The following is a 20000-nucleotide window of genomic DNA, read 5'->3' on the forward strand; positions in this document are numbered from 1 at the left end:
GAACTGTGTCGGGCTTGTTAGCAGCAGCACCGCACCGCACCACACCACCACAACTGGAAACTTGTGATCAACCCATGCCAGCGAGCTGCCCACATCCAGCAGCAGTGCGGGGGGCAGCCACGGGATCACGACACCAACAAGCTTTGGAAAACGCAACAAAATGCCCTCTTACCCGCTCAGCCAGTTCTCCGACCTGGAGGAGATGATGTGCAAGGTAATCGTCTCACCCACAAAGCTGCTGGACGGAGAGAGTGAAAGTTGGCTGACGCAGCGGGGTTGTCGTTAGCTTAACTTTAGCTCCCGCTAGCTAACTTTGTTGCAGCTTGATCACACTACTACTCTCCGTGACGTATTTAACGTTTTAGTGTGTTGGCGTTTCTGTCTCGAGTTAATATAACTTCTGCATCCATAACTTCATCGACGTCTTGAACCTTTTATGTGATCTAATTGAGACTGAATTGAAGCTAACGGTGTAAAAAAAAAGTGGATAATGCATCGTGCCACGGTGTTGTGATTTGTCCCAACTTGGGCCCAACAAAGTTTACTAACCGCTAAAGGACTTTCGCTACCAGACTACAATATTAGAAAATGTTAATAAACGTAACGATAGACATCGTTAACTAAAAAATAACCGAATGCAACTCCGTCGTTCGCTAAACTACGTTACTGTACTAACTTATGCTCCGAGTGTCCCAAAAATCACGAATTGCACTTGTCAAGATGAGTTGACACAACGATGGATGCAGTTAACTCTTAACTGAACATAACGTAAATGGCGACTACATTTATTGGCACAGTAACGTTAATTCATAGTGATTTGAAGTGGTTTTCGTTGTGCATATTATTAACAGCTCACTGTCAGAATAGTATTTCAGTTTTCTCACTGTTGCTGATTCAAAACATGCTCTGGTCGGTTTAACAGGGCGATTTAATTTTGATGCAAGTTGGGGAAATATGCAGCTGCTGAGTTGGATCAAAATTCGGCTGTTTGAGTGAAGAAAGCACCCTGCAATCCCTCTAACGTTAAGCTGTTATCTCCACAGCATTCTCCCACTGGCATGCATCAGCCAAATTAATTGATCAGAGCCTACACAGTATAGGATGAATCAGCCTGACGTCACAACAACAACAAATCCCTCCAAAATGCGGAAGCCCGCAGCAGTTAACTAGTATGAGCTGTGCCAAACAAACGTTAATATCTCAAAAACTATACATGACATTGCTTATCATTTATTTTGACATTCTGAGTGAGAGCAGCAAGTAGCTCCAAGAGTTTGATGTGCATGTCGTGATATAGATGTGTGAACTGTCTGTTTTTAGAATGTACACAGCACAGCTGGGGCTAGAGTGAGCACTCAAGGCTGGCTTCATAGGGTCCCATTGCTGTTTTCCCCCCGAAACGCGGTGTGTTTACCAAAATGCTGCTTGACTGATCCCTCATATAAGGCTGCAAACTTGAACTTTGGCAACCATTCTCTGGATACTCTAAAGCACAGTTTTGAACGACACATACTAGAACTTATTAACATACATTTAGGCTACTACCTGCATTTATTATTGTTATTGTTATTTCATCTTTTTGTCTTCAAGCTGTGTATATGACACCTACATTATAGTCCCTGACAGGAAATTAGTCTTTGATCGATAATTCAATATTAGCATTTATCTTATTTCAGTGGAATCATATCGCAATGATATGGTGATTTTGGGATATCGTGACCATTAGATATTATATTACTATCGATGGGTCACCGCAGGCTCCACCATTTCTAACAAGTGGTAGCAGCAAGTCTCCCAAATGGTCACGTGGTCACCTCTCCTCTGAAGTGTTGTGAGAGGACTGTGCCTGGTGATGCTGGGTTAGTGCTGACCTACAGTATCAAGCTAACTTGAAATAGAGATCGTGAGTTCCCAATCTCCACACAAACCACACATATAAACACAAAGCTGACCCTTGTTAGCTCAGTATAGTTGAAACTAAGATATTCCATTAAAAAAATGTTTTCTAGCCACAGATTTAGTTACTACATCAACGAACCTCACATGTAGTTTTAGCTAATCGCTCCCTGCTAACATGAGTTCCTGTTGCCAAATCTCGTGAGTGTTGCTGAGATGTCAGACGACAGGTCTTGAACAAGTTTAATTTTCTCCTGATCCGTTTGTCTGAAAAATGCCATTTTAGTGTCCGAATATTCAGAAGATGTGGCTTCGGAGAATGGTCGAACTATTTACTTTAATGAATATGGGGTGAAATAATCATCATTATTAGTAATAATAAGTCATAATCTGAGATCACATTGACTTTTTCCATTGACTCCAATAGACTCAGACCTGCTGAAAACCTCCTAATTGGCCATATCTGTGGAAAGCCACGGGCAAAACCCATGTGACAAAATTACAGGAAGTGAGTTGTTGAATTTGGCTCGTCTTGCTTGAAATCCCATCGTCTTTGTCGTGACACAAAATTCTGCTCTCTAAATTGATGATAACAAGCAAATAATTTTTACTCACTTGAAGTATGATTTTTTTTTTAAGGAATATTATTTGTGTATTTCTATTTTGTTTGACATCACACCTAACAACATGACCATTCAGTTCAACTGGATTTGATGAGATGTTTGCATAGCGAGCCTGAGCCATATCGCGATGCATATCGAGGCAGAACAAATCTTTGTGATTATCGTGATATTTATTTCAACCATATTGTCCAGCCCTACATACACAAGACAACAATAATCACATAAACATCTAAAAAAAATCCAACTTCTGTTTAAAAAAAAATTCATACCATCACCCATGCATGCAGTCCTTCACACTCACACACATTCAGTCACTTCCATATAGGGGTGCACCGATCGATCGGCACGCAATCTGTATCGGCCGATTTTGACCTCAAATATGTGATCTGCTGCTGCAGATATTTCTTTATTGTCGCCGATTGCATGCGATCATGCTGCACGTGAGAAACATGAGGCAGCCCATTTTCATGTCTTCAATGTCTATCGTTTAACTTTCATATTGTGCTCTAACGTTTATATCATTGTGTTGCAAAGACACGCTTTGCTTTCGTCAGTGTACTCACCTCCACACACCACACCAGACTGTCAACACACCCCTTGCATCTTTGAATCACACACATCAGCTGGTGATTAGAGCAGACTCAGCAGAGAGAAGTTACCTCCAGTCCTCCCGCCTACCGAGGCATTTGCATGCTGTTAAGTCCGTGTTTGATCCATATTTGCGTGTATCCTCCTAACGTTAATAGCTCCGGTCAGCTTTAGCCGCTTTAGCTTAATCGATAAAATAGTTAACTTGGGTCGAAGTTATTTTTCTTGCGTAACAGGGAAATCCCGGAAAATGGGAGTATTTTTGTTGAGTGAACTGAACTGCATTGAACTGGTAACATGGAAATCCCGAAGTGGAGTGATTTTTGTTCTTTTATAAACTGAACTGAGGGAACTGGACTACTACTAGCCATTTAGTTCAACACAGTCTTGTGCTCCAATTATCTCACACACAAAAAATCATGTAGGCGGTTTCCTTTAGCCTACAAAATATAAAATATTGATGTAGAAAAAAAAGAAAATGTGCTGCACTTTCAATTTGATGGATGAAATGTAGGCCTATATGTAAAATGGAAACTGTTCTATAATAGACTGCTATAGCTGCTTACAAAATATATATATATATATATATATATATATATATATATATATATATATATATATATATCTGTGATCGGTAATCGGTGATCGGTCGATGATCGGTTGGGCAGATATTTCTCATAGGTGATCGGCAATCGGTGGCAAAAAACGTGATCGGTGCACCCCTACTTCCATACAACAGTTAGTGACAGCTAGGGTTGTCCCGATCCGATCACGTGATCGGAAATCGGGGCCGATCACGTGACTGCAGACTCGATCCGGACTCGGACATTATGACCCGATCATATGTCCGAGTCATTATTTTTATCAGATTTTTTATATATGGGCTATTGGTGATTCAAAATAAATTAGAATAAAATTAGTATTACTACCACCGTTTACAGAGTCAGACCTTGTCTGTGTCAAACGACACTCAGCCAGACAGCCTCACAAAAACACCGCACCGCATGCGCAGAGAGCACGCCAGTTTGTTTTGAAGCTGAGCCGCGCTGCCGCTATCATGTCTGCTGTGTGGAAATATTTCAAAGTGAACGACGAGAACGACAGTGAAAAGGCGAAAAAGATCACAGAAAAGATAGCCGAGATGATAGCAATGAGTGACCAGCCACTCTCTCTGGTAGACGACCCGGGTTTTATCATGCTTATGGAGTAGCCTACATGGAACCACGATACGACATGCCCTCTCGACACTATATCACTGAAAAGGCTCTGCCAGCGCTCCAGAAAAAGATAAGCGACAAGCTGCTTGTCCTATTGAAAGACGTGCCTGATGTCGCGTTTACCACAGATATTTGGAGTTCGTCTGTGTTTTCATGGCCCTTCTAAGCCTCACTGCGCAATGGATCAACTCCAGTTTTGTTTTAAGCCGTGCGACTTTGCATGCACAGGAATTTCGTGGATCCCACACAGCAGAGCGCATCCAGCAGGCGATGGAGAGGATGCTGAACAACTGGGGAATAGACAAGAACCGAGTCCATATCATTTTGCGCGATAACGCTGCAAATATGAAGAAAGCCATGCTGGATATGGGAGTACAGAGTGTGGGCTGTGTAGCGCACACATTACAACTTGTCGTGCACGAGGGCCTGCTTTCCCAGCGCAGCGTCACAGACACACACTGATATTGCACTAAGTTCTAATGTTGCACTAGTTCTAATGTGAAGAATATTTTTTCTATTCTGACTTGAAAATCTTTAAGCTTTAAGTGCTCAGTTTACAATACACTGCACTGCTTGAATATTGGCTCATTTGTTTTATTTGATATTTTTATTTATTTATTTTTTATTTTAATGCCTGACTGGCATTTTAAGTTAAGCTGCTGTTTGTTTTAACACTAGACTATTGAGTCTGTGATGTTGCACTAAGTTCTAATGTTGCACTAGTTCTAATGTGAAGAATAATTTTTCTGTTCTGACTTGAGAATGTTCAAGCTACCTCATAACTAGTGCTCAGTTTACAATACACTGCACTACTTGCATGCACAGTTGTGCATGATAAGTGTTACATGTTAAAATATAATAAAAATAAGGGACATCCTGGATAATTTTCTTCGCTCTTCATTTTTTAAATGTATTATAAAAGTATCGGATCGGGACTCGGTATCGGCAGATTCTCAAATCAAAGGACTCGGACTCGGACTTGGGGGCAAAAAAACCTGATCGGGACATCCCTAGTGACAGCTTTACCAGGGAGAACTTGCATCTGCAAAATGTTACTGTGTATACAGTAACAGACAGTTGGCATTACCAAACTGATGGATAGAATACACAATCTTACCAACCACAGCAAAAATGTAGCATAATTTAGCTTTTAACGGGATAGGCCAACTTTTTGGGAGTTTCGCCCATTTGCCATACATAACCAAGATACACAATACCTTTTCCGTCACTCTCCGTGCAGTCATTAGGGCTGGGTTAAAAAAAAATCGATTCTCCGATTTTTAATCGATTTTCATTTTAATCCTCGATTATCGATTCATATGTCCAGAGATCGATTTTTTTTTTTAATAAAAAAAAAAAAGTTTTTTTTTTTTTTTTACTAAACAGGCTAAAATATTGTGCTGTGTGTGGTAGTTGAAACATAGTTTCAAGTTGACGTTTAATTATGTTTGTAGTTGAAACAAAAACATAAATACTGTAGGCTACATGAATGGAAATGTTTGATCATTAATATCTACTTTTAGAAATTATATAGGCTGAAATCAAATCACTGTGCATAATTGTGAAAGTGTCTTTATTGACAGATGAAAAGGCTGTTATTTACCCTTTGTCACCACGTGGTGAGTAAATATATGTGTAACTAAAACCATTAAAATTGACAACAGGTCTGCAACTTTTTTTCCCCATGTATCTACTTGGCTGGTTGGAAACCCCTGTGTTACATAACTGGACAGTCATGTAATTCAGGGTACAGCTCAAAAACCACGTTTTGGTATCACTAACCAAATCAATATTGAAAATTAATCGAATCGAATCGAATCGAAATTAATCGATTCGCAACCTTGTGAATCGGAATCGAATCGATTCTTGAAATTTGAACCAATACCCAGCTCTAACAGTCATCCAGTTAGTATCGCCAGTGAATTGGTAGAAACTGTACAGTAGTTGAAAGTCAAACACAAATTTCTAACAACGCCAAAAAGTTCTATGTACATGTTGTGACTCGGGTACCACGGGGCTAACGTTGTGTCGTCTCTGTGCCTCTTACAGCAGCTACTGAGCCTGGACCTGAGGGAGCAGAACGGACCGCCCCCATCTCTCGATCTGCCAATGAGAAGTCCGGGCTACATCGGTCAGCCACGCAACCACCTGTCACTTTCCTTCTCTCTCTCCTCCCTGGCCTCCCTGCCGACTGAACCGTCAGACACTGCGTTCCTGTCGTCCGGCCAGTGGGGGCAGCAGTCAGAAAGCTCCCTGCCCCCCCAGCTCCCCGATCCCGCCCAATGGATAAAGCGCGGCTTCTCGGCACAGCGGTCTCTCAGTATGGTGGACACGGGCAGCGCCAGGGCTGCGGATCTGGCCTGGCCCGGCACCGACCCGCTCGGGCACTCCCCGCCGGGTCTGTCCTGGCCCGGCACTGAACTCGGTCACTCCCCGGGCGACACCAGCCCCACTCTGCTGAACGGTAGCTCTTCCCTGCCCTCCTCCACCTCCTCCCTCTTCTCCTCGGCCTCCACCTCCTCCTCCTCGTCACGCTATAAGACTGAGCTGTGCCGCTCCTTCGCCGAGAGCGGCATCTGTAAATACGGGGGCAAGTGCCAGTTCGCCCACGGCGGCGAAGAGCTGCGGGATTTAAACCGACACCCCAAGTATAAAACGGAGCCCTGCCGCACGTTCCACAGCATCGGCTTCTGCCCCTACGGGATCCGTTGCCACTTTATGCACAACGCGGAGGAAGAGCTGAGACTGTCTTCCTCCTCCTCCCGCTCCTCTTCCTCCTCCTCCCCCTCCCCCTGCTTCCCCCCCCAGCCCCCCTCCTCCTACCACCCCCGCAGGCCCCCCCTCCTCAGACAGAGCTTCAGCTTCGCCGGCTTCCCCTCCCCTCCCCAGCCTGCCCTCGCACCCGCTCCTCCTCCTCCTCCGCTCGCTCCCCTCGCCTACGCCAGCGCTCCTCGCTCTGCCTCGCCTCCTTCCTGCGCCGACATCACAGAACTCCTCACTCACGCCTTCCTGGAGATGGGCTCCGCCTTCCAAGCCTCCCCCGGCGGCGGCGGCGCCCACCAGTACCAGCTCCCCGGGGCCGGCCAGACCTCCTCCTCCTCCCCCGCGGGGGACGCCCGGCTTCAGTTCCTGCCCTCGCCCGACTCGGGCTGCTGTCAGTGCTCGCCCTCCCTGAGGCAGAGTCCCGGTGCCCCCGGGGGCTTGGCGGGGCCCCTGGGCGCCCGCTCCCTGTCCTGCACCTCGCTGTCGGACCCGGACCAGGACGCCGGCGGCGGCGGCGGAGGAGGAGGAGGGAGCTCGGCCAGCTCGCTCAGCGGCTCGGATTCGGGCGGCGGCACCGACGCCAACGGCAGGCGCCTGGCTGTTTTCAGTCAGCTCTCTGTCCCCGAGGATGCTAGCTTCTACCTGTAGGGGACACAACAGACTCGGATACACTGACCCTGGATACCCCCAGTCCAACACAAACACACACACAACACCAACACAAACACACACGACATGCACACACAGTGCTCATAGATCAGTCCCTTATAAACGCACACACACACACACACACACACACACACACACACACACACACACACACTGGACTGACAGTTTGGAGAAACACCTTGACTGTGTTGTCAAAGGAAACAAAGACTTGTGTATTATTGCCCGACTCTTAAAGGAGAGGGGTTTACGCCCATAGAGACACACCTGTAGGTTGTGTGGTTGTGGCACACACTGCCATGTGTGCGTACAGGATGCCGCAGTGGTGCCCAAAACTCAAATGTGCGTTGGCAATAGCAGGGGAAGAAAATAGTCCAGTAGACTTTTGACATATCAAGACAGAAAGTCTAGTAGGGCCGGGAGCGTTTCACAAGATGCTGTCCTCGATCAAGACGTGCTATCGTCGAGACAAAAGATAGTACGCTCATAATAAGCAAGCTGCGACCGACCAAGATATTGTAACAGAGCAAGATATTGTAATCACGGTGTGATTGGCCTTGGTGCCACCTGTAGTTGAATCTAACCACACTATATTATTAATTTAGCAACATCTCTCATGAATGATCTGAAGAATGTGACCAAGCCAAAGACGTTATCTGTCCCACGTAGCCTTTTGATTATGGTGGGGGGCAAAAAACACCCAACGTGACTTTATCAAGTTTAGGAATGTTCTCTTTTCCATCAACTTGACACAGTATTGTTTTATAAGACGGTGAAATGGGTTTTTCCTCATCAAGGTGATGTGTAGTCGACGAGCCTCGGATCGCAGGCCTCGAACCCGAATGTTAAGCTTTTAAACGACCTTAGTGCCTGTAGGGTTGTTGTTGTTTAGTAGGTCATGTTACAGCGTTGAACCCCAGATTTTGCTGGTTATTCCGGAGAGGCGTCAGGGATGCCATGGATCTTTTTCAGCCAGGGAGGCTAGCAATAAGAGTTCTGCTCTTTTTTATTATGCTGGTCGAAGTTCATAAGTGTTACTCTTAACCCATTGATACCTGATGCAGCATTTGCGTGTATGTCCCTCATTTGTGTGCGTATCCCTTTAAGACCGCGACCCGCGTCTTAAAGGGATACACACACAAATGCTGCATCAGGTATCAATGGGTTAAGCTACTGTCTATATTCCATAAGTGACTGATACCCTGTGCCTTACTGATGTGTCTGTGTGTGTAGGGGGGGGCTTATTGGAAATGTTTCATATGAGAAAAGTCAGGTGGGCTTCATTATTTAATGCCGTGTTTATAAGTTTAGTAAAAGCAAGATGAATCATTCTTATTTTTTATTCTTACTTTTAAGTCCTGCTTTTTACTCCCTGAAAGCCTTTCGGTGCCGAGATCCATCTTGGCTGACCTTATTCACAAACATTCTCAGGAATGTGATTGTTTTGTCCCCCCCCCCTCTGTCTCCACACACAGCCAGCCGCTTTAGGCACAACACTGCCATTCAAGTTATGATGAATATTCATGTTTCTGTGACACGCATCTGGACACACGCATTCCATCTCTCTCGCTCTCATGCTTGTTCTCTCTCTCTGTGTAGACTCTGAATGTGTGTCCTGATCCACATCCTTGTCGACCTCGTGGGGTCTGTTGCCTTACCGAGCTCGATGCAGCGTATCGTAGTGTTAAGTAATGTGCCCTTATAGTTATTATTTTTTAAGAAGTGTTACTTAACGATGTTTGTGTGTTTCTGAGAGTAGTAGTTGTTTAGGAGAACAAGACACTGTGGGCGGTTACTGCTCTATTTAAAAAAAAAAGGGCCTTTTTCGTCGGCACGTTTTGAGCCGAGGCCCGTTTAGTGTTAAAGGTGATAGTCTTTAGTAAGTTAATTTCTTTAATTTATTTTAACGTATTTATAGAGGACGTTGAGTTGTTAATGTTTGTATCAAGTTTAATATATTTGGGTTTTCTTTTGCCTTTTTTTTTTTTTGTACTGGGAATAAAGTTTTTTTGTTTTTTTATACTGATTGTTGTGGTTTTGTTTTTTTTCTGAATCCCAGCTGCTCACGAGGCACGCTACAAATGAGCGGGCAAAGCGTGCGACACTTCCAGCACAAGCAATAATAATCAAAGTCATATATTCAAATAAACCGCTTCCTCACTCTCAGTTTCCAAGCTCTCCCAATAAAACGGACCACAGAATGTCCTCTCTGAATAACCATTCCAACGTTTAATATCATCTCCTGACCAAAACTATTCGGGCTTCTTATTTTGCATTTTCTCAAAAGCAGTCTTGGTTCCTCATAGAACGTACAAAGAAACAAAAAATGAAATTCCTCTTCGACAACCCAGTTCACACATAACAGTACAGAGTCTCTCTTCCTCAGCAATAGAATTGAACCCGCCCATCTCACTTGCCAGAGGGAGGGTACCAGTTCTCAACTGGGCACATGGAGATCTACTGGATCTATCCAGGGGTAATGTAACATAAGGTTGTGGACTTATACATGTTTTTCATTTGGATATACAGTAGCCTATGTTCTAAGCTTTGGTTTGAGCCAGATGTCAGTCGCCCATTTTTGTTGATAGTCAAGAAATAACTTCTGCTTAATATAGTGAACACTTCAAACAACACAACTTAAAACTGTTCCTGAAAAAAGAAATTGCTGCTCAGCTTCACTGAAAACAGCGTTCATACCATTAGACACCATGGATTCCACCTCCTTAAAGTCAAAATAGTCCCAAGGTTCTAATGCATCAAACTGCTGATACAGCTGTGCTGAAGTCATGTAGTAAAAGTTACATTTTCCTCCATTTCCTGCCAGACTTGGGATGCATTTGATGTGTGGAATTTCCCCCAGCAACACGTTGACTACATAGTATACACCACATGCTGACACAGTAGCATAGTATCAAACGCAGGTGCCCGGAAGGGAGGAGGTAAGCAGGAAACCAGTGAACTGTCATCACTGACTTTCATTCTAGCTCAGATTCCCCCGGCCAGGACTGTTATGTTAAGACGACTTGTGGGCAACACTGTCTAGTTTCTGTTTCAAAATGTGAAGACTTCTATCAATTCGTCTGGTCTGGAAGTGGACACTCCTACACTGATGATTGTACGGTGAGTAATATCAGGACCGTGGTGATGAAACTCCCCCCAGATGACAACACAGAAGCGGACCGTCTAGGGACCAGAAAGCTTTTTAAGGACTAGCCTCCAACTCCAAGGGGAAAATCTGCTTTTAAATACATGGCGAGTTCTATATTGTGGCGTGTATTTATACGTACCCTTTCAAGCACTCGTTCACAATTATTTCGATTATATTCAGTTTATGCAAATCAGCAGCGATTGAAAATGTACACTGCTGACGAGAGTGACGGGTGCATTTTGAGTCACTAATGATAATTTCACGCCTATTTTCAGGCCAACGTAATACAGTTAATGATGCAAAACAATGACATCAGTCAAATAGATGGAGGCTTATAGCTTTAGAATTGTGCCCACAGCTCAGTGCCAATAATTGCTTCTCAGTGCAGTTAGTATGGCATCTCACAATGGTCAACCAAATGAGCTTGGAAAATAATCCGGTCACACTAAAGCAGGAGGAGAGTGAATTGATCTCAGGAATGGAAACCATGTGGCGTTAAATGGTACTGCTGACCAGGTGAGCTCTTTCAGGTAAGAGGTAAAAGGTCTCTAAATCTGAACTGGAGGGCAGGAGGGCCTCTCCCTGTGCATTTGATGTTTATGTAGAATTGGACTAGAGAGAGGATCGTTTGGTTATGCCTGGCCTGGGTCACACCAAAGGACCCTGGTCAGGTTTTGGTCTAAGCTGCACTTCACTCCATTGGCCACTGAAGTGTGTATCTCCCATATGGAGATAAGTCTTTTGTTTGGGGTTTAATCTGACCAATCCTGGCCACTCCCTCCCTCCACTGATTCCCACCCCCCCCCCACACACACACACACACACACCCACACACACACACACACACACACACACACTGTGTCCCCCTCCTCTCCTTCAAAATGCCTGGTCCACTCCCCCAGTGGGATAACTCCACACAGCAGCTGAGCAGCACTTAGATGTTTTCTAATTACAGAGTGCAGCTCAGCCTTTAGAGGCAGGGGGTGGGTCTTCATTAGTAGATTAAACTACACAATTACATTCATCCCCAGTCAATTTACAACTGTAGTTGGTGCAGAAACTGCTTCTTTATCGAGGTACCAGGCCTCAGGGACACATATAGTCTGCTTATTACAAAATAATAAAGATATAAACATCTAGATTCTAGAACCTACATTCAGCGGCGGACAGAACTGAAGATGCAAACTCATGGTTGACTCTCAAGGAATCTCAATCTCTCTCTCTCTCTCTCTCACACACACACACACACACACACACACAAGCCCTTTATTATCTTGTTGTCACTGTTCAAATGGGATGGGTTAGCTGCCTGGGAGTGATTAGTGGCTGGGAAAGGGTTAAAGGCATGTGTGTGCTTGTCTGTGTGTGTGTGTGTGTGTTTGTGTGTGTGTGTGTGTGTGTGTGTGTGTGTGTGTGTGTGTGTGTGTGTGTGTGTGTGCGTGCGTGTGCGTGCGTGTGCGTGTGTGTGTGTGTGTACGAGTGTGTGTGTGTGTGTGTGTGTGCGTGTGGGGTGTATTGTGTCTGATAAACATTCTCCCACACTCTTGCCCTGTGGGACAGAGGAGAGACAGGCAGATGGCTGTATTCAGTTCCACCACAGGTCAACATATGGTCCCTAGAGATGAGGTTTGTGTGTGTGTGTGTGTGTGTGTGTGTGTGTGTGTGTGTGTGTGTGTGTGTGTGTGTGTGTGTGTGTGTGTTGAGAGGATGAGCGTTTCAGAAGAGGGGGGACAGAGTTGGAAGGAGAGTGGTATCCTCTGTGTTTACTGAAATGACTAAAAGCATCAACCTATCTTTAGATTTTAAAGGGAGCTGGACGGGAAAACGATTGGACTGAGCAGCAACCCTGTGCCTTCTTATTAGAGAGGACAGGAGGATGAGGAGTCAGATACTGATGATGACTGAATGATGCGTGTAATCATGAATAACAAGTGTCTCACTGTCTCCCTGGGGCCCAATGAAACAGATAGTTACATGAAGGTCAGAGCACATGGGCACGTTTTTGTTTTTGTGGCAATATAACTTTACCCCCCCCCCCCCCCTCCCCTTCAAAAAAAAGGGGGGGGGGGGGGCATTGTAAATTTAAATGCTAGATAAACAAAATAAATTAAAAACGGCTCACAATCATTTGGGAAAATGTACTGATTCAAAACGTGGGCTCTGTTTTGCGCCCTTTACACAACTGTCCTTTATATATCCTTTATATGGGACCAAACTGTAGCTTTTCTCTATACTAATTTTCACCAACATTATCAGTGTCAATTACAACGGAGCTGATTATCTTCAAATGATATACACACTGTCACTAAGTACATGACCCACTGGAGTCATCCATCAATTCAACAATTAACTCATTGTTTTATATGTGTGTGTGTGTGTGTGTGTGTGTATGTATGTATGTATGTAGGTATATAGTCTGTTGTCAGAATTTTATATATATATATATATGTTGTCAGAATTATATATATATATGTATATATATATACATACATACATACATACACACACACACACACACACACACACACAAACCTCGTCTCTAGGGACCATGACCTGTGGTGGAACTGAATACAGCCATCTATATATATGTATATATACGGTAGTCTGTTGCTCCTTCAATTTGGCAGTTGATTTCACTCCAGTAACTTCCAGATGAATTGAACTGGTCTGAAGTGAAGTGAGTTGCTTTTGGGTGAAAGCTGGCCCAGATCAATAGTGACCATCAGCTTCCCAGTCACACAAAAGGCTTGAGCGAGCGAGCCTGTGTGGACTGGACAGTGTTACTGAACTGTAGTGAATCATCCATTTGGGAGAATGAATGCTAGTTTCCAGGGATCGCGGAACCGCCCGGGCCACCCGGGCCGCGGCCCGGGTACTTTTCAGTTCCCCAAAAAAAAAAAAAAAAAAAAAAATTTTTTTTTTTTTTAGATTTTTTTTTTTTTTTTTTTACAATTAAACCTCATTTACTTATTACACTCGACTGGTTGTTTTTCAGATGTGATTTGAATCTAAAGTGAACTAAACAAGTCAGATCCACTATAAATGTTTTTCAGTAGATGCTGTGATGTAGCCACAAGAAAGGTGCAATATTAATGTTTTTCAGGAGATGGCGATGTTGCTAGCTATAGGTTCTAAACAAGAAATGTGGTTCAAATGTTTACAGTAGTTTTCCTTTCTTGCTGCACTACAATGTTACAATGCTGTGAGACAGGCCCGGCGTTGGAGGGGGGCCTGACCGGGCCGGGCCCCCCCATTCCCTAAACTGGCCCCCCCATTCAATTTTTTTTTTTTTTTTTGTGTGTTCAAAACGTTTTTCCGTTTTTCTGTTTTAAAGTTTAAAACGGAATCTGGCTGTCATTAGGCATTGATTAACTGAATGCTATTGCTAACTGTTACTTTGAACCTCCATTTGCAATGATTCTGGCTGGATATTAATTAACTATTGTAAATTTGTCACAATGAATGCAATTTGTGCACAATGTGTAAATACATTTAATATTAATTGTTTAGGCCTATTTGTAAAGTCACAACACATTAGAGATGTGTGTAGTTCCTCATAGATTTAGCCTCTTCCTTTTGCTCTCAAATGCACCAGTTTGACGAATTTTACTTTAAAATGTACAAAATCTTCTTCCGGGGGAGAATCCCCCCGGACCCCCCTTGGCCCCCCCAAGCTAGGGGCAGGCCCCCTCTGTAATTTGGTTCTGGAGCCGGGCCTGCTGTGAGACGGAGCTAAACACAAAAGATGCAATATTAATAGTTTTTCATGAGATACTCAGTATTTAATATTAATACTAATACTAATAATAGAAAAGGAGAAGATACTGAATAATGACATCACAACAGTATAATCCTAATGTTAATTTAAAATTAAATATGGATAAAAGTCCAAAAAACATAAAATTTTCTTCGGCGCTGCCGAGGGGGGGGGGAGACGCCCCCCCGACACGCCCCCCGGCCCCCCCAAGTTCAGATGCGTTCCGCTATCCCTGCTAGTTTCACTCTCACACCCACCCACCCACCCACCCACCTCCTCCTCTTTCTGCTCTGGCACTCCCCCCCTCCTCCTCCTCCTCTCCTCCCTCTCCCCATTCAGCACTCCTCCATCTGAGCGCACTGCTCGCATTGTGATGCAGCGGAGAGGAGGAGGAAGGGGAGTGGAGCCATGTAGAGCTACACACTACAGCTGTTGCACACGCACACACACACACACGCACACACACACACACACCTTCCCCCTCTCTCTCACTACCCCTCGACTCGCCCCCAGCTTTTCTCTCAGTCCAGTGGTCTGACTGTTTGCAAGACTTTGAGGTACGGTTACATGAGGCGACCCAGAACCTCACTCCTTTCTTTTTTCTCCCTCTCTCTATCCCCCACCCCTCTCTTCTCGCTGACTATACCCCCTCCCTCCCTCCCTCCAACAAATGAGTTCTCTTTTCTTCCCTCTACCTCTCCTTCCCCTCTCACCTCCCATAGAGCCTCTCTATTCTCCATCATTTCCTGCTTACCTCCTCTTCTCATTCTCAGCTGCTCCTCCTCCACCATACTGCCCCCACCCCCGCTCCTCCTCCTCCACACTGCCCCCCCCCCGCTCCTCCACCATACTGCCCCCCCCACGCTCCACCTCCATAGCCCCCTCCCCACTGCCCCCCCCCCCTCCGCCCCCGCCCAGATTTCCCCTCTAATCCCTCCTTCCTTCTTTCTTTCAGCACATTCTTCCAGTTGTACAGAAGCTCTAAGAAACAGAACCACGTCCCCCCCCCCCCATGCTGCTGCCACCTATAGGTCTCAGCACACTCTGCAGAATAGAGGTGGAGGAGGAGCCCCACTCAGACCAGGGATCGTATTCAACTTTTCCTTAGCTCATATTATGTGCTCTTGTCATGTGGGGCCCCACCAGATATATATAAGCCTGGAACCCATTTCGAGTCCCAACCCAGAGAGTTTAAGAGACCACGTTTTAGAATGTTCTAGTGCTACCAGTCCAAGTCATTCTCCTCTTAATCCGCTCCTCCCCGCTGCTTTATGTCAGCCAGCGACGCTTTATGGCAGAGTTTCTTTGTGGCCGAGTGTAGTTTATAGTGTACAGCTGTGTGGCTATTGGAGTGAGATTTAAAAAGAAAATAGCTTTGTTTGAGTGTGGGTGCATGAGGATGAAAACTAAGAGCTTCTCAACAGAGATAGTGGTCTCTTATATACAGTAACTGAGCCAAAGCAGCTACTCTCCCAGACTCCGTATACCTGCCTGCGTCTTCTGAACTCTGATAGCGAGGGAGCATGTGTGCACGTATGCTTGGGAGTCAACATCAGTCGGCTAGTCAAATATCCACACCAAGAGGCACATGCCTCCGACCGAGTCCCAAACATATTTTTCCTTGCCTATGCTGTGTGCCGCCACCAGAGGCTGTCATGATTCTGCGGTCGCAGCAGTAAAACAAAACGTGCAAGGTGATTATTACTTGCATATAAAAAGCTTTATTCTGTAAAGTAAATGTCACATATGTCATTGGAATAAAGTCAGGGGGGTATTTCACTGCAGCAGACAGTAGAAATAGAGTCAGCACCACACTCCAACTCCATCAGATGGTACAATTAATAATGTCATCTAGAACTGCAACCGTTAGTTGATTAATTGATTAGTGACCGAAAATTAATCACCAACTATGTTTATAACATTATTAATAAAATATTAATTGTTGAGAATATTCTTTAAGAAAAAAATACTAAAATCCTCTTCAAAATCAGCTTCTGTGAATATTTTCTGCTTTCTTTAGTCTTCTATGACAGATAACTCTGATTATCTTTGGACTGTTGGTCAGGACAAAAGAAGACATTTTGAGGACGTCATCTTGGGCTTTCTGGAAAAAGTGATCGACCTTTTTCACCATTTTATAGACCAAATGACTAATCGATTAGTCGAGAAAATAATCGACGGATTAATCGATAATGAGAATAACCGTCAGTTGCAGCCCTAACGTCAGCTCTATCAAAACGTTCAACACAGGGTGCAGAACGTCTTGATTTACAACATGCCAAATCAACTGTGATGCAGTTCTACAAATCTAAAGTGAAAACCATATATAGCTCTACACACACAGACGCACACACGGCTCTTATTTGGGGCGATTAGGACAGCTGCAGATTGGAATTGCCTTGAATTCTTATAGATCAGCTGGTAAGTATGTCAGTGAACAATCGGAACAGATGTTAGCGTTAAGGACTGAGTGCAATAAATTCTCTACCGTGAAAGCCAGTCTTTTCACCACCACGTCTTTTACTTGTACTGACATGTGACTGGGCGTTTACCGGTGAAATGGAGGAATACATTATTGCAGATGGCAAGGTCATATGAGAAAACTGTGGCAATTGTGGCCAAACTAGAACAACAGTATCATGTAGAATTTACACGCAGCACAGCAGTGTTTTCATCACATTCATTTCCCAGTGGCAGCCCCACACACAATTATATGGTTCCATCTCTGTTTGGGCCCGTCCCACATGCATTTTCTAAACTGTGATATTTTGCATTCAAAGAACAATCGGGATGCAGGACTGGTTGAGCTGTAAAGATTGATTTCATAACATAACAGGTTTGTCTGCTGGGATGTCAAAACGTATATCTCAATATATCTAATAATATATCTCTAATATCTCAAACTACTCTCCACGCAGACAGAACACAATATGGATCCACAACATGATGAAGGAGACATCAAAACCAGAGGGCAATCTGAGCAGGGATGATGGGGGATGATGGCACTGCTGCTCTTAGCTCAAATTATGAAATGCATTCCCATTGTTTGCCATATAGATTTGAAACATAAGAGTAATAATTGACCTTCTCCCATACACTTGAATTTACATGTAAACAGATCAACCAGTGGACTAGTTCCCTACAATGTGCCAATTTGTTCTATACATCCTAGTTTCTTCAACTATGGGTCAATCAGTTTTCACTCACCTGAGAGTCAAGAAACAACAAGAGCACATCAAAAAGAGACAGTTGAGATTTGAAGGAAACTGATAAGGAGATACAACTTGGCAATAATATGGTATGAAGTAGACAAACATGGAAGTAGACCGACATGGCACGAAGGACAGCAGTACATCCCCCTCTAGTGGCAGGAAGAGGCAACGGCATTTATCAGGGATATGATCTTTTTGTCAGGATTTCATGCTTCATGGATACAAGTTAACTGCCTTTCATTTTTAAATAGTGTGTTGTGTTGTGTTGTGTCGTGTCGTTGTGTTGTGTTGTGTCGTGTTGTGTCGTTGTGTTGTGTTGTGTCGTTGTGTTGTGTCGTGTCGTGTCGTGTCGTGTTGTGTCGTCCTTGTCTCATCCTTGATCTGCAGTTCAGTTAAACTGAATTTGCTCACAGCTCATTTATTTTTATGTATGTGCTTTACAGACTTTCTATTCAAAGGAATGGGATCACACTTGACAAAAGTTTTGTTTTGATGTTTAGATAATTCAATTTCTCTCTAATCTATGGATCCCACTCATACAAGAAAAAATCAGAATCTAAATGAAACATTTCCACACTATAAGACACCAGGATATTGCAGACTAATATCGATGTAAACCCATAGTTTTTAAGCTTTTGCATGCCAGGACGCAAGTAATAAATGTCTACCAAAAAAATGAAAAATTATCTTATTCCCTGACACCATACTGTCTCTAAGTACGGACCCACCAGATGTAGTAGGCCTCTGACTCATTTGGTAAGAGACTAATAAGTTGAGAAACCACTCCGCAAAGAAATAGCCATAACAAATAAAATACAGTGTTAGCACAGTTTGTGAGAGTTTCTAGCTTGATGTATGCATGTACGTATATTAAGAAGATCTCAGCAATTACTTTTCTGTACACCTACATACGTATCATTGCTGTACAAAATACAATAAATAAAACTCTTGTGTACAAAAATAATAACCTGTAAACTATTTGTAATGGGCGTCTCTGGGAGGTGATGTCACTACAGGGGGAACAGGGTGATGCTCACTACTGTATGTAGGAAGGATGCCAAGTTTCTGGTCTTCTCACTTTCAAATCAGTGAAAAACGAAGGAAACCCCCAACTCCAAAAATCAAACAGCACCAAGAGTTGGGCACAGCTTCTCTGTGGGTTGTGTGTGTGTGTTGAATTATGAGTGTGATGTGCCAAGGACTTCACCATGTCTGTAGTGATTTTCAGACCCAGAATCCTCACTAAATATCATTTGGATGGAATCTTACTGGGTTCAAAGGCAAATATCAAATCCGTGGTGACGTCCAACCCCAGAGACGGCCGTGTAATTCTGTTTCAAGTCATAATTCTTTTCCACTTTGCAGACGACCTAGTAAGCATTCAGTCGTGTTGGTTTTGTCACAAAATTGCACAACTGAAAGTAACACATTGCAAAGAACATTGAAGGACCTTGAGATTTACATTCACATCGTCTGGTTCATAACCACTGATGGTCAACATCTACTTTTTCACAGCTGGGCCAAATGGGATCAGTCAGACTCAGGGCTAGGGCCAGGGCTAGGGCATCATGTTTAAACATCATTTAGCCCATTTGGCAAATTACTCTGTTGGAAATGAGATGCAAAAGGAATGGGAAACATTGTTTTGTGTTTTGAGTAAGAGAAATTATGAGGAAGTTCTGACTAACCCTGTTTGGCCCTGTAGTGGGTACCTGGCTGATAAGTAGTGAAAACCAGGCTGGTGGTTCTCTCTCTCTCTCTGTGTAGTTGAATTGGTCAGTGGGAAGACCAGAACTTGGGGGGTAGCCGAGCCCTACGTCTACAGGGTTCTGTTCATTGGGATCAGGGCAGCAGAGAGGATCAGGTCACAACTTCTGGATCACTACCTGGAATTTACCTGGCATGGAAAACAAGACAGAGAAGGAGGCAAATTGAGGAAGTGAAACATTTTTGTTAAACTTTTTTCTTTTTTTTTATCACTAGCTACCTCACACTGTCTCCACATGCAAAAAAAGGTTTAATCAGAATAATAACGTTTCGGTCGTGAGACCTTCATCAGATTCTCTTACCATTCTCCCAGAGAATCTGATGAAGGTCTCACGACCGAAACGTTATTATTCTGATTAAACC

General features: G+C 43.9%; 3 protein-coding genes across 4 annotated transcripts in view; 2 read left to right on the plus strand and 1 right to left on the minus strand.

Moving 5' to 3' along the window:
• Window positions 1-20000, plus strand: part of bloc1s3 (biogenesis of lysosomal organelles complex-1, subunit 3) — a 95875-nt gene that overhangs the window by 66380 nt on the left and 9495 nt on the right. The gene's annotated exons all lie outside the window — the stretch shown is intronic.
• Window positions 86-9773, plus strand: LOC310776248 (mRNA decay activator protein ZFP36). The gene is made up of 2 exons (XM_083636454.1): window positions 86-214; window positions 6374-9773. Exons 1-2 carry the CDS (start codon window positions 161-163, stop codon window positions 7733-7735), a joined length of 1416 nt encoding a protein of 471 aa, XP_083492580.1. The 5' UTR covers window positions 86-160; the 3' UTR covers window positions 7736-9773.
• The window catches only part of trappc6bl (trafficking protein particle complex subunit 6B, like), a 7666-nt gene continuing 4059 nt past the window's right edge, over window positions 16394-20000 (minus strand). The window contains exon 7 of one of the 2 annotated variants that reach the window (XM_083637351.1): window positions 16394-19756. In XM_083637351.1, the coding sequence (XP_083493477.1) occupies window positions 19731-19756 (26 nt within the window). In that variant the 3' untranslated portion in view covers window positions 16394-19730. Of the gene's footprint in view, window positions 19768-20000 lie in introns of both variants that reach the window. The other variant, XM_083637350.1, reaches the window with a different exon arrangement.

This window comes from Poromitra crassiceps (genome assembly GCF_964638095.1).
Source record: "Poromitra crassiceps genome assembly, chromosome: 5".
Classification (NCBI taxonomy): Eukaryota; Metazoa; Chordata; class Actinopteri; order Beryciformes; family Melamphaidae; genus Poromitra; species Poromitra crassiceps.